This window comes from Sugiyamaella lignohabitans, chromosome A (genome assembly GCF_001640025.1).
Source record: "Sugiyamaella lignohabitans strain CBS 10342 chromosome A, complete sequence".
NCBI classification, from domain to species: domain Eukaryota; kingdom Fungi; phylum Ascomycota; class Dipodascomycetes; order Dipodascales; family Trichomonascaceae; genus Sugiyamaella; species Sugiyamaella lignohabitans.
The window spans coordinates 1,175,250-1,190,549 of NC_031672.1; the positions used below are offsets into that span (position 1 = coordinate 1,175,250).

Genomic DNA, 15,300 nt, shown 5'->3' on the forward strand with positions numbered 1-15,300 from the left:
AGTATAGTGGTACATCCAACATCAAACACAGCCGACTGAGTACGTCAGACAGCAGGCAGAATACACGCTACATACCACAGCAGATACGGTAACAGAAGCACACACAGCAAAAGCATACACAGCAGATAGCATACACAGCTCAAGACACAGCAGCAACGACAGACTGATCCGCAGTAAACACGCAGTAACCAGGAGAAACCACGGAGAAACCGCCAGTAACTACAGATACAAAACAAAATAGACTCTCCCACACAAAAACTCACGAACCAGCAACGACGCTACAGACACAATAGAATTAAAGCCCGAAGCTTAACTCACACTAACTCACACTCGAATTCCGGCCCTGTCAGCCGACATTCTCCTCTGACGTTTAACGATGCCGGAAGATCCAGGCCCGACTGCACCAGAAACCAGGGCGGCATCTCGACCACACCTGAAACCCCGCTGCATTTCCGAGGGGGGGGTTTGCCTCCGGCGGCTGGGGCTCCGCCCCAGACCCTGGTTGCTCCTCTCGCTGCGCTCGAGTCGGGCGAGGGGGTGCCAAAGAGGGGGCTGTGCGTGGACTTCTGCGCTACCCCTCCGCCCGGCGGGGAACGCCCCTCGCCCGACTCGAGCGCAGCGAGAGGAGCAACCAGGGTCTGGGGCGGAGCCCCAGCCGCCGGAGGCAAGCCCCCCTCCCTGCGCAGTTACGTAAATGGCTGGTGGGTTGTGCAGAGCGGGTGCCTATCGAGGCCGATCAGTGTGCTTGATAGCCCCCGGTGTTTCAAGCTAGAAATCGATCGTTGCTGTTTTGCGACTGGCGGAAGCCATGTACGAGCCCCCCTTTAGCACATCTGCCCCTCGAACCATGCCTGTTCAGGAGCCCATCTTCCCACCTCCTCCTGCGTTAGGACCCGCTCAAACTCAAACTGGCACCACCTGACGGACCTGCCCAACCGAACTCACTTGCCCCTCCCCATCTCTGCTCGTCCATCCCACAAGCCCCATTAGTGGCGGTCTGCATTCTGCTGTTCGGTGCTCTGGTGGGGGGAGGGCTGCCTCCGGCGGCTGGGGCTCCGCCCCAGACCCTGGTTGCTCCTCTCGCTTCGCTCGAGTCGGGCGTGGGGGAGCGGGGGAGTTCAGGGGGTGGGGTTGCGGGTGATGTGACAGTGAGTCCAGTTCATGGCTTTGACCCGTTTCGCAAATTGAGTGGCAGGCCCACGCAACGACTCGAGCGAAGCGAGAGGAGCAACCAGGGTCTGGGGCGGAGCCCCAGCCGCCGGAGGCAGCGCCACAGCCTCTGGACCCTGGTTACGGGAGCAATTGGTGAGGCCAGTGGGTGTTAAAGACTGGAGTAGAGCCAGTTTATGCTCTATCTCATGCAATAGAAGGCTGGTGGTGAGTGGTGAAACTCACCGATCGCTGCCGGATATGGTATGAGGTCAATATCAGGGTGATGATATCAGTTGGATAACTGAGTTCAATGGTTTGTGAGAATGTTGATTTACTGCTTTTATTGTGTTTGGTGTTTGTTCTTTTGCGGCTGGTGGAGTCTCCGTATTTTTTTTTTTTGGCAGCATGAGAAGACCAACTTGTCGGTATAAGTCAGTTATCTGTCCAGCATGTACCAGGGAGCCTATGTAGAGTAGAAGGTCAGAGGTCACTTCGAACAATTGTTTATAATATTTATGATTATTGTAATTACCGTCATAGTAATTGCAAGCAACTGTAACAAAAGACTACTTTAATGTATATTTAATTGCTTTATCATTTGGTCTGGTCAGTTCAGCGATTCGGATTAACAGGTATATGTCTCGTACTCTGAGATAGAGAGGGTGTGTGACAGTGGATCACTCACTGCTCATTAATAATGGTTGGAAGATATTTGACTAGTCTTGCTTGTTATAGTGCAGTGGTCGAGATGAGAGGACTGTGCCAACTTATTTCAGAAACGAAGATGACCTACTTACTTCAAATAGAAACGATTCTCTTCATTCGACGGTCAGTTTCTAGCCAATGAGGAGGCTACTTTAACCAGAGCTGAGTGCAACTGGATCACTAATGAAAATTAAGAGCCACTCTCATGTCTGAGGCGACAGGGCAATTTTATCGACCAAAGTTGTTACAAATAAAAAGATCTATTATTTTTTACTGCAAAATAAGACAACTGGTTCACGAGAAAATTCATGTCTAGCATTGAATCACTGGTCAAGAGCTTACCGGCCGGCGACCCCGCAATGTAGAACTTGCAAAACAAAAACAAAAAGAGTCTACGACCAAACACAACTGATACCACAAACCCACTCCCGAGCCCCGAGTATTAGACCGAGCGAAGCGAGCCACGGGGTCTGGGGCAGAGCCCCAGCCGCCGGAGGCAGACCCCCATCCCCCCCTGAAACCACCCCTGAGAGACGTTTGGAGTTCACGTGACAAGACGCTTCTCCACAAAAAGTTCCAGTCGCTTCGGCGGTGAGGGAGCAGCTTATTTGGGAGAAAACAACGCGAGGTCTGCAAAATACGCTTGCTGTGCCACAGACTACGCAGGATATTAGCAGCCAACAAAGCACACTTGATTTGACTCTTCCCGAAAATTTCACTGGCATTTTCACCGACCGCCAACCTACACCAGTTGTGAGTTATTAGATCAGAACCAATTGCACACGCACACAATGTACGTAGCAGGCACAATGGGCGCGACCACCTGGGATTTTACATAGGGGATTCGAAAAAAACGAACAGGGATTGGCTGGCCACGAGCGATTGCGGGATCGCGAACTTGGGACATGGAACGGCGACTACTCTCGACTCAGTGCGGAGCTGAATCTGGATCATTCGACACACGACACTATCGACTCCTCCCGAATATGGACAAACGAAACAGTCAATGACAAAATTTAGGTTTCACCAACAACGAAAAACAACGAAAAACACATTCGACCCCACGTCCACGTCCACGTCCACGACCACGACCACGACCACGACCACGACCACCCCACCATTCTTCATCAGCTCTTCATCAACCCTCAATCAGCGTTGGTGACACAGTCAATGGATCACTGACGGAGGACAGGCGGGACAGACCGACTGGCGACCACGACCCTGGCGAATCGACTCCTCTAACAACTCTCACCTCGAACTCCAACACCCACCACCGACCACGACCCGGAGCTTGGATCAGGGTCCTGCAACGACTGCTGTCTCACACGGTCCGCTGGACACGGGACTGGGTGCCGTGCCTCCGGCGGCTGGGGCTCCGCCCCAGACCCCGCTGCTCCTCTCGCTTCGCTCGAGTCGGGCGTGGGGGTCCCCCGTTTGTTGAAGGACGGTCGTCGTCAGGAACAAGGTGTCCGGCATCAGCACTGGCATCGGAATCAGCAGCACCAGAACCGATCCAGACTCGAGAACCATTGGTTCAATGGAGTAATTTTCTGTGATTATGGTTCTTTTCGACAACAGAGAGCCTCGACAGGGCCTCTTTCCATGAACCAACCCCCTCGACACCCCCCTCCCCCTGATCTGCTCACCATGTCCCCTCCACCCCGCATGTCTCCACCATCCCCCTCCCTCGCCTCTCCCCGCACCGCCCCTCCCCAACGCTGCCCCTCACCCCACGCACCGACTCGAGCGTAGCGAGAGGAGCCACGGGGTCTGGGGCGGAGCCCCAGCCGCCGGAGGCGGGCCCCCCCGCCCCTCCCCCTTAGAGCCGTAGACTAACAGTTACAGATTCATTATGGACGCCGATAAGTTAGCTCGTCTTCAGAAGTCCGTCAGAATCGGCGGTAAGGGTACTCCTCGTCGTAAGGTCAAGAGAACCGCCAAGAACACCGAGGGCGATGACAAGAAGCTCCAAGCCGCTCTTCAAAAGGTCCAAGTTCAACCCATCACCGGTATTGAGTCGGTTAACATGTTCAAGGACGACGGCACTGTTCTGCACTTCCCCCGTGCCTCTGTTCAAGCCTCTGTTCCTTCCAACACATTTGCCATCACCGGTAACCCCGTTGAGAAGACCATGAGCGAGATGCTTCCCGAGGTCCTTTCTTCCATGGGTCCTGAGTCTTTGGAGCAATTGCGTCAACTCACCGAGCAACTCAAGGCCGGTACCGGTGCTAAGGAGGCCGAGGACGACGATATTCCCGAGCTCGTCGAGGGCGAGAACTTCGAGGACCGTGTCGACTAAACACTCCCCCCTCGTCCCCCTCTCTTCTCACGAGCACCACCCCACTTCCCCACTTCTACCACCACCGCGACCATGTCGTGCCCCACTCTACGAATAACGAAGTGAAAAAAACTGCAACCCTCGAGAGCTACCTGTTAAGATAATATCTGTATATATATATCTTGTGTACGAAAAGAGCAGCCTGCCGCTGCCTCGCGAAACCCTCATCTCGGTTCCGGCCCCGGACTCACGGTGGGGGCACGCACCTGCCTCCGGCGGCTGGGGCTCTGCCCCAGACCCCGCTGCTCCTCTCGCTGCGCTCGAGTCGTTGCGTGGAGGGGTCCCCGTCGCTGGGGGGTGGGGTTCTGCCTCCGGCGGCTGGGGCTCCGCCCCAGACCCCGCTGCTCCTCTCGCTGCGCTCGAGTCGATGCGTCGAGGGCCCTCTGCCATCTCCTGCGGAGCACCCCGCTGCGTGGAGGGGTCCCCCCGCCATCTCCTGCGAAGCAGGAGCAACCAGGGTCTGGGGCGGAGCCCCAGCCGCCGGAGGCATGTGCCCCTCCGACAATTGCGGACCGTGGTGGGGCCCCGATGGGAGGAGTAACGGCGTGGTGACAGACGGGCTCGTGTCCAATTAGTAATTGAGGGCAGAGGGTGGCAGGTGAGACACGCAAGGGAGAGGCGGTTCATGGGGGCCAGAACCACTGTGTTGGTGCTGTGATGACCTGATGGCCTGCTGTGCTGATGTCATGACCTTTCATGATAAGCTGCCGATGGGGGTTATCTAACAGATCGACCAGCTCCCCACACGCCCCCCTGGTCCTCTCCCCTCCACGTCCACCCTTCTCCCGCCATCTCCTGCGAAGCAGGAGCAACCAGGGTCTGGGGCGGAGCCCCAGCCGCCGGAGGCAGACCCCGGTCCCAGTGGACCCCTCCCTCGCCGGGACTGGCGGTAGTGAGACGCCCGTGTCATAGGGGCGCCGATGGAGGGGCTGTTTTGACAGGAGCAGCGGCAGCAGCAGCAGTTGCGGAAATGCTTGGCCTGCATATGATGGGCGGAGCAGCAAAGGAGTGAATAGCAGCGGCATGGTTCAGGCATGGTTTAGGCATGGAGCAGACACGACAGGGGACCGGATCGGCCGGCAGGTTTGCTAGTGAGTGAGAGCGTCTTAGCGTGGTCTTAGCGTGGAGCTTGTGCGTTGTTTAGCTAATAACAATTGAGGGGCTACACACGATACAGGACGGGGAGGCACAGCGACCCACTGTTAATTGAGGGGTTGAGAGGGGTTAGAGGGGTTAGAGGGTTGCAGAGGGATCATAGAGGGGATCACAGACTGATCGAGAGGGGTACAAGGGGTTTATAGATAACGAACTACAGAGGGGTTATAGGGGTTATGAGCACGAGTGTCTCAGATTTAGAGAGTCGAAATGAGAACACAATGGGAACGTGGATGTGGATGTGAACTCAGTTGTAATGTTGTAATGAATCGGTACAATCGGTGGAATCGGTGGAATCGGTAGACCGGTGATACTTTTTCTACAAATTATCACGAGTGGGAGTAAACTTAGATATACCAAAAACAGTTCAAAAAACCGGTACTTTCAGCTCCTCTCGGGTAGTTATTGACAGTCGGGCCGGTGAGGCTCTGAACCGTACTGCGGCACTTTGTTCATGCAACCACTTTGTTTACGGGGTAATAAGGGACGATCCGGGCATTAGGCTGGCAACTTGGCAGGCAGGCTTGCATAGGCTCGCACAGGCTCGCATAGTATGACGAAATTACTAGCAATTGGTTTGGGAGGCCAGCCAGACACCCCTGCCTGTGAACTCTACGTTGGGGCAGGTTTTGGTAGCAAACCTTAACATGCGAACTGAGTGGTTTAGGGGCGTCTGTGGCCGGAGCGGTCGCTCGCTCCTAGGGCGGCTGCTCAGTATATATAAATATGTCAACCTAGGACCGTTACTGTCAATTGTTTATCGATTTTAGATAGGAATTTTTTTATTAGTAGTTATTATCATACTACTAAGAAATAATTTTTGTGTGTGTGTGTGTGTAAGTGAAGAGGAATATGAGGAATATGGATTGGTTGAAGGTAGCAAGCAGGGTGTGAGGTAGTGGTTGGTGGGTGATAAGTGCGATGAGGTACATGTTTTATAGACATGTCAGCTACAGTGCACCGATGCACCGGATGGATGTTACGGACGTGCGGGGCGGAGATACCGGGGTTATGAGTTGGGATAAGAGGTGGGAGAGGAATTGACAGAGGAACTGTCAGAGGAATTGGAAAAGGAATTGAGAAAGGAGCTGGGAGAGGAATTGGAAATTGACAAGATCGGAAACTAATAAAAATAAACAGATCGTCTACTTGTTGAGATACGCTAGAACCGGTGTTTATCGCAATTGAGTTGTAATTGACTTGAAATTGGCTTTCAATTGACTTGTGATTGTATTTCAATTGGTTTTTTTCAACTGACTTGATAACTGGAAATTAGATATTAGATCGACTTGTTAGTGTTGGCTTCATATTCAACATTACATTAAACTGAAATTGATTGATTCTTGACGGATACTTCAATCGACATACTTACTTAACTCACCTACTTAAGTATCTCAAAAATGTCTCTCTCTGACGACGTCAACGCTGAAACCTTGCTGGCCAAGCTTCAGAAAACCACTCCTGATTCGGCCGTTGGTCTGCGTGCTGGAAACCAGAACACCACCGAAGGTTCACACGACTTGGCTCGTTATATCCATGAGCCCATTCCCAAGTTCCGTATGCAAGAGGCTGCAATTGACAAGCGCATTGTTGCGTCTGTCATCCGTTCTGAACTTGATTTGGACGGTATCCCTTCACTCAACTTGGCTTCCTTTGTCAACACCTTCATTGAAGAGCCTGCTTTGAGTTTGCTCGCTGACAATATTGGCAAGAACTTGGCTGATGGTGACGAGTACCCTGCTTTGCAAACCATTCACCAAAGATGTGTTGCTATCTTGTCCAACCTCTGGAACGTCCCCAAGGGCGAATTGGGTGTTGGTACTGCCACTACTGGTTCTTCTGAAGCTATTCACTTGGGAGGTTTGGCCATGAAGAGACGTTGGGAAGCTGCTCAAAGGGCTAAAGGAAGAGATATTAAAGGCGTCACTCCTAACATCATCATGGGATCCAATGCCCAAGTTGCTTTGGAGAAGTTTGCCCGTTACTTTGACGTCACTGCCAGATTGTTACCAGTTGATGCTGAAAACTCGTACGGATTCAATCCTCAGGACTTGAAAAAAACTGTTGATGAAAATACCATTGGTGTTTTTGTGATTGCCGGTTCTACTTATACTGGACACTACCAAGACGTCGAAGCTGTTTCTGATGTTCTTGATGAGATTGAGAAGGAGACTGGTATTTCTGTTGATATACATGTCGATGGTGCCAGTGGTGCTCTTGTTGCTCCTTTTGTGACTCCCAGTCTCAAGTTCGATTTCCGTATTGATCGTGTCAAGTCCATCAATACCAGTGGCCACAAGTTCGGTCTTGTCACTGTAGGATTGGGCTGGATCATCTGGAGAGATCGTAAGTACCTCCCTGAAGAGCTCTTGTTTACTCTCCACTATTTGGGAGGAAGTGAAGACACCTACACTCTTAACTTCTCGAGACCTGGTTTCCCCGTCATTCACCAGTACTACAACTTTGTCAGTCTCGGACTCGAGGGCTACAGAAACCTGCACAGTGCTTCGCTCGCCAACGCCCGTTTGTTTGCCACTTTCCTTGAGGCCACTGGATACTTTGAGGTTTTGAGTGATATCCACAGACCCAAGGGTGTACACAGTTACACTGGAAAGCCCTCGGATATCACCAACCAGGACCCCGAATTCTACAATCCCGGTCTTCCCGTTGTGTCATTCCGTTTCTCCAAGAGTTTCAGAGAACAGTATCCCATGATCCCCCAACAAGCTGTCTCGACTCTTCTGCGTGTTCGAGGCTACATCATCCCCAACTACCCCATGCCAGCCGACCTCGAGGACATCGAAGTGCTCCGAGTGGTGGTTCGAGCCTCGCTCTCGGTCGACATCCTCGATATGCTCATGGAACACATCGTGGCCACCGTGCAAAAACTCACCTCGTCGGTCAAGGACCACTACACCGCCGAAACCGAGTCCGACAAGCTCTACAAGACCCTGCTGGCCCTTACCACGTCGAATCCACTCGACTCGGAACACCCTCAATACTGGGACTTCCAGGAGGAGACCGGCACCCGAAGCGGCCACTCTCACGGTACCAAGTGTTAAATTGTACTAAATAAACTGGTTTTTTTTGTGTCAGACTGCCTCCGGCGGCTGGGGCTCCGCCCCAGACCCCGTGGCTCCTCTCGCTGCGCTCGAGTCGGCCGTCGGGGGTCGCTGCTGAGAGGGGGGAAGTTGTGAAGTTACCCCTGAAATTAACAATTCGGGCAAGGATCGGCATTTTTCAGGGATCCCTGACGACACAATCCACGTTCTCTTCAACTGAGAAACTGAACTCCCGAAACAAAACACATGCAGGGGACGCCCACGCAACGACTCGAGCGCAGCGAGAGGAGCCACGGGGTCTGGGGCGGAGCCCCAGCCGCCGGAGGCAGCGCCCCCCTCCCGTGTGGGCCCGTGTTTCACTCGAGGCACGTCACCTGCCAGAGCGTGTCTTGGCAAGAACTATAGTTAGGCGAGCTATATTAACAAGGTTTGACTCGGTTCGCTGTAAGACGACAGAAGGGCCGTGGCGTGCTGTGGGCACAGAGTTTCTGCCCACGTTCTGGAGGTGGCCCGGTGAGGTTGCTGAGGGTTGAGACAGAAGTTTGGTTGGGTGTTAGCTGCTATTTTTAATATGAAACAGATGAGCTTATGCTATTTTTACTCATCAACTACTGCCGGAATAGAACAGCTACCCGAGAGATATAATAAGAGCCAACTTTAAATGGCCCGCAGCCATGCTGCCACGAGGTGTGAGTTTGCAGTCGCTATACGAGCGAGAATGAGGGCTGGTTATAGAGTTTCGTCATGTCTGATATTTTTCGCTAGTAGATACTACATTACCTGCAACGGCAGGGGCGTCAATGTAGTAATTTTCGCCATATCTGACCGCTGATGCTGCTCGCCCTGGCAATGCCAAATGCCAATGCATGTGTTATAAACATTTCTTGGCAGTCGTTCGGTGTGAAATTAACGTGATGTGTGTATCTATGTTTCCGTTGTTACTTTGGTTGTTACTTTGGTTGTTACTTTCTGGTTGTTAAGGAACATTCTGATAAACGAGTGTGAACTGACAGGTGACCGACCATTAACGACAAAAGAGGATTACGTTCCAGACTCAGTCTGGACTCCATGCCCGTTATTTGTACTTGATTTATCGAGAACACCTTTGCAGAAATGGGATGGAAGCATCGCAATGCCAGGGAAGTTCAAAGCTTAATCGCAATGCCAGGGAAGTTCAAAGCTTAACGACGACGCTTGAAGCACCAGAGCAGGCTAAATTGCACTGTAAATAGCACTGTAAAGATGCACCTGTGGATTTAAAGTTAGCCCCGGGGAGGGTACACTCTGCAAATGTCTCAAGAAGTACAGTTCGGCATCTCATTCCAGAAGGTAAAAGTGGAAAACAAATGTCGAACTACAGGCTCCACCTCTTGTATTTACATCCATGGCGTATTGAAGGTGTTATGAGAAAAGTGCTGCTGCCTTTATTGCAACTACCCCGTTTCTCTGTTTACAGGTAAAATTAGTTCACGTAATATAAAAAGAAAAAGAAATACTGGCCAATTCTGTTGTTATAGTTTAGATAACTCAAACTTGCACTTTGGTTTTACCCCGCTAAATCTGAGCAAATTACTAATACTTTATTCGAATAACTAGCTTGTTAGTACTAGAAGAACCATGGTTGATGAGGTAAAGCTGTAATAGGTATCACCAATCAATATTTTTAGTGTACAAATCGGTTGTTAAGAACCAATCAATGCAATTTACTAGAGTGTAATCAATAGTTTCGCTGTCATCTTTCTATACCTTTATAGACAGGTGGATTTTTCTCATGACAAATAGTAGTTCAAGGATCGTGAAGCAGAGGTAAACAAAAGCCAAGTGCACCTATTTCCAGGGCCTAGAACCTACTGGAAAACGGTCCATTATATGAGCTTTTTTGGACTCTCTCGGATGCGGCAAGCGATACGCAAACGCCATGAGGGTCTAGTGGCACTTAGGTTATTTGCACAGTCAAACCATGTGTCTTGAAACACATTTATCAGTATGGTCAAGTGTCGATCCAGGAGTTGCAAAGTTTAAACCTATATCCGAAGAAGCTTAATTTTATCTAACGACCGCACAGGACCCTTTGCCTTTGCAACATGCCTAATATACTAGCCAGGTCACATGCAAGACATTTGTAGCAGCAAGTTGCACTGATCAGGGGTCTAAGTGGATTTAAATTTGAAACACTTTTGTGTGATTAGCCGGCTCCCTTAGTTGTCGACTGGATCGGTTGTGTCAGCAGTTGCTTCCTACCAGTTTCAAAAAGTTCCAGAACTTGGAAGGGAAGAAATCTATGCAATATCTATGCAAGGAATGAGGGGAACTTGTATATTTTAGGCGAATTTAAACAGCTCAAGATAGCTTATGAGGATTGGATACGAATGTCAACCGAGACATGAATGTCAGAGACATCATGTCCAAGTGCCTGTGACAACATGATGAACATGTGTATCATAATGCAAGGACCGCAACAGGCATGTTATTTGATTCGGAAAGAGTAGCGAAAATAGCGCACCTTCCTTTGGACAGTATTATTGGACCCCATTTCTCAAGAAAGATGAATTATGAAACTTATTCATTGTATGCGAATCTACAGTCGAGATCCAAGAGATCTTCAGAGCAGATGCATATACTGGCTATGAATAGTAACTGTTATGTACAATAAGAGCACGATCTGTTGCAGGACAACTGAGTTGTGGAAGTGAGTAACTGAGTAACTGAGTAATTGAGTAACTGAGTAACTGAGTAACTGAGTAACTGAATAACTGGGTAACTGAGTTCCAGTTCCAGTTCCAGCTCCATAAACTCAACTCTATAGAGCTGAGCCCTACAACTCAACTCTATAGCCCACTTTCTATAATCCAGTTTCAAATGACAACGGGTTGCCGTCGGAAAAGCCACAAAACCTACCAATCAGGGCAGCTGTCATTCAAACAAAATAAGTATAATAAAATTCGAACAATGTCAGTAATAATAAGCAATCCGGTTGAGCTGCCAACTGTAAATGCCTGAAATGTAGCGAACAAACGTGGGTTCCGTGCTGCATATGGCCGCCTCATTTTCGTGTTGTCGAGTTTCTATAATAATTTAGACTGTATCATAAAGAATTTCATAGAGTATCTCATAGAGTATCTCATAGAGTATCTCATAGCGTATTATGGGTCTGTATTGGCATATCATAGTAGAATAATATCAAATTGGTGGTAATCACAGTAGGACATTATAGCGTCGCTGTATAGTAGAATAATATTCGTTCTAGACATCTTATCAGCGTAGTAATATAACAATGTAGTAGCGTAGCATATCAATATAACAGGGTAACCTCCCTCCACTCAAAAGAATTCATCCTGGAATTTCACCACCATTTTACCCTTTACACCACCCTCTCCCTGATTCCTAGATCCCCTGCAATTGCAGCTCATGCACTGCGATTAATGACACCATGCCTATCTGGACGATCGGGTTAACTACGCAAAAGGCTCAAAAGAGGAGCATTATCGATTAATAGTTATGAATACCCCAAAAGAGATTAAAAGCTACCCGTAAACTGACAAGAAAAGTATGAACCCGTTTAACATATCAAATCCACCGTAAACAGAAGATAAAGTCATAAGAAATTTGTAAACTTGATGTTGATATATTCTGTCGGCCACATACGATCGGGTAATAGTTTTGGAGCGTAACTCAGTTTATTATGCAAGGCTGCTGACCCCACTCTTTCCAGGCAATTTCCATCGGGATAACTCTCAACCACCCCGCGTATTTCCCCTCTTTCTCCGAGTTCCCCCTCAGCTTTTTTTGCTCGGCGCCCGTACTTGTAGGACTCGTATTCTTGATTATAAGTCAATTCGAGACATGCATAGCTATTTATCCACTCTTCAGTTACGTAATCAGCGGTGTCTTACAGTACACAAATAAAAATACCCACTTGCTGAGTGGTTCGATAAATAGATCCAGGCCATTATTTACCTTTATGCCTGTTTCTCAATTTTTTTTAGTTTTGGCACTATGAATCACTGACACTACCGGAATTACTCCGACAGCATACGGTAATCTTTTGTTTTTTCTTCTTCTCACGCAGCAGCATTATATAATATATAAAATATATAAAGCCGCGTCTACAGGGGATCGAAACAGAAAACAGGAAAAAAACGAACCACAAAGACACACCAAATAGAAAAACAAAAAAAAGTTGGCGTTTTGAAAAAGGCTGTTTGAAAAACATGATTTTACAAGATATCGAAAAAGGTTGGCTATTAACAGGTCACATACTTCAAAAGAGTATTTCTGACCAATATCAATTATCTAAGTAACAAAGAAATTATATGAGAAATTCACCGACAATTGCATTATTAAAATCGACCGTTTTTACGGCTCTTTTAACAAAACATTCTCAAACGTGAACTATAAAGCCATACCATCTGTTGATAATGCACATCCGTATGCTGCCCCTCCCCACCACTGACTGCCCTACTTTAAAATGAAATCACGGCGGTACTAAACTAATACCAACACTATATTTTTTTGATCTACATAGATTAAGAGAGAGAGTTATTCTCAACAGATCAGGGAAAAAAAAAGCAAGAACAAGAAAGAACTACAGTGATACCCATCAGGTACATGACCTTGATGCTGCCCCCAAAAGAAAATGAACTAATCATTGAACAGAAAAAAAAAAAACAAAGAACAAATCAAGAATATGAGTAGATGTAAACCAAGACATGAACAATAGGTTGGGAAAAAGAAAAACAAATTTCACTTGATTATATACGGGTCTAATAGCTGAGAGATATGTATCTTGACATATATGTCAAAAAATAAATATACACTATTTACCAGTTTCTGGTATAGCCAAGTTTTGCTTACAAGCCCGGATCTGGTTTGGGTCTCTTAGATTGAGTATTTTTAAACAGGTGTCAAGCTAGTGCTTGTTTGTCGCCATTGAACAATTATTCATTACACTTAGCATTCAGTTCGAAAGGATTATACAAGAGTCACCTCAGTCGACCACGAGAAAAAAACATACTCTGAGGAAGTTGCTTATTATGTCTGAGACTAGTTGGATTTATAAACTTAAATTCTAAACGTGGTCCAGACTAAAAAGCAAGCTAAACGGAACATAGCTGAAAAGAAGAAAACACCCCCGGTTAAACTAAAGACATTATAGATAGATTTGGGCATACATCAAGTAGAAAAAATTGCTTATAAACTGGAGTGTTAACTATATTACTTGGCCGTATTGCAAGCTATTGCAGTTGACTTTTGTTGCAAGATTTCTTATATCATTTGAGTTATCACTAAAGTTTTACAGAATTGTTATTCTTTCATTCATTTTTGTTTTTTTTTTATATCTTCGGAATCACGTTCCTTGCTCGAGTTGGAAATTTTATCCACTAGTATTCCAGAACATGGAATCAGAGATTTTATCTCAGTTCAGATATAAACAGCAAGTGCACATTTTGTAAGTATGTTGGCTTTTCCAGTTCGGTTTAGTCAGGGGTGTAGTAAAAGAAGTGAGAATGAGGAAAGCTCAAACATAGATGGGTTGAGAGATGAAGATAATTGTGCTAGAGAATTGAGCAATGAATTTGGATCGAATCAATGTTAAGATTACAGATATGATATGGGAGAAAGATATGGGTGAGACGAGAGATACGCGGTGAAGTAGGCGATAATTCGACAAGTACTTCAGTTAGGATGGTACGGATACCCAATTACACGCAATTGACATTATTGTCAGCTATTAATTCTACGATTGATATTGATATTGGTTATTGGTATTGATATTGGCTTGACATTGCAGTTGCGGATGGATGATTCATTGATTTCGTGGATTATAATACCAATGTTGTGCCATTGAGCATCACCGACCAGTAAAACTTCAACAAGATAGCACCAATTATCCACCAATTATCACAGGCAATATCAACAACCCTCAACAGAATTCATTAGTTTACTGTCGGCAAACCCATCTAGGGGTCTAGACTTTTTGATACAGGAAATATTGCGTTTACAATAATTCGTGGATCAAAAGCCAAAAAAAGGCAATACCCGACCACTGCAGACAGTTACCTGTTTGATCAGATTTATGAAAATGCCGAACAACTGACAGCAGCAGCAGCAGCAGCAGCGGCAGCAGAACCAGAAGCAGAACCAGAAGCATAAGCAGCAGCGCCACGAAAGGTCAAATTCATTGACAGAGTTTCAAGCTACGACCGCAACGAGCTCTGAATAGTATAACAATCATCGGCGAGGTTACCAATCGGTTCAAACACTAATAATACCATTTGACACTCGTGGAACCGAGCCAGATAAATGTTAACAGTTTGCTTTCTATGATGTCTCAGATTATTGCATTACTATAAAAGATACCGAACGCAAGTCTCACTTGTGTAAGCAGCTATTTGTGGAGAACACCAAATATCAAGTCCGGCATCCATTTCCGGTATGAGACAGCTGATATGAGACAACCGCGTAAAGTGCACTGTGAATCTACCGATTTCAGCCATTAACAGCAAATCGATATCCGCTTTTGATGTGCATCGATATCAGTGTATTTTGAAAATTACTGGCTCTCTTTGGATTTTAAGTTATCATATCAAATCTGACCACTTTCTTTCTTTTTATAAGAAAAAATTTTTTTGCCTTTTTTTCTATTGTCAGAGAATATACCCTATGTGACTTTTCGTCGTATATACCTGAGACAAATATTTTTTACTGGGATTGGGTCGGGGACTTATCGGAACTTTTCCAATGGGAAGGACAAACCAGTTTGATTTTTATTCCGAAAGCCTTTTGCTAATGCTCCTATGCCAACATCTGTCAACAACGTCATTCCCAACTGTCTCCAGGTAAGCACAGTTTAACAAGAAAAAGCAATCAACATTGTCCAAGATCCTG

At 47.3% G+C, this 15,300-nt stretch overlaps 2 protein-coding genes across 2 annotated transcripts; both read left to right on the forward strand.

The window, feature by feature from the left end:
- Positions 1 to 3,709: 3,709 nt before the first annotated feature.
- EGD1 (Egd1p) lies at positions 3,710 to 4,156 on the forward strand (the record flags this gene model as incomplete). The annotated part of the gene is made up of 1 exon (XM_018880692.1): positions 3,710 to 4,156. The coding sequence occupies one exon, from the start codon at positions 3,710 to 3,712 to the stop codon at positions 4,154 to 4,156; it is 447 nt and encodes a 148-aa protein (XP_018734605.1).
- A 2,594-nt stretch (positions 4,157 to 6,750) lies between these two features.
- Positions 6,751 to 8,412, forward strand: GAD1 (glutamate decarboxylase GAD1; the record flags this gene model as incomplete). Its single annotated transcript, XM_018880702.1, has 1 exon — positions 6,751 to 8,412. The coding sequence occupies one exon, from the start codon at positions 6,751 to 6,753 to the stop codon at positions 8,410 to 8,412; it is 1,662 nt and encodes a 553-aa protein (XP_018734606.1).
- Between the last annotated feature and the right edge of the window lie 6,888 nt (positions 8,413 to 15,300).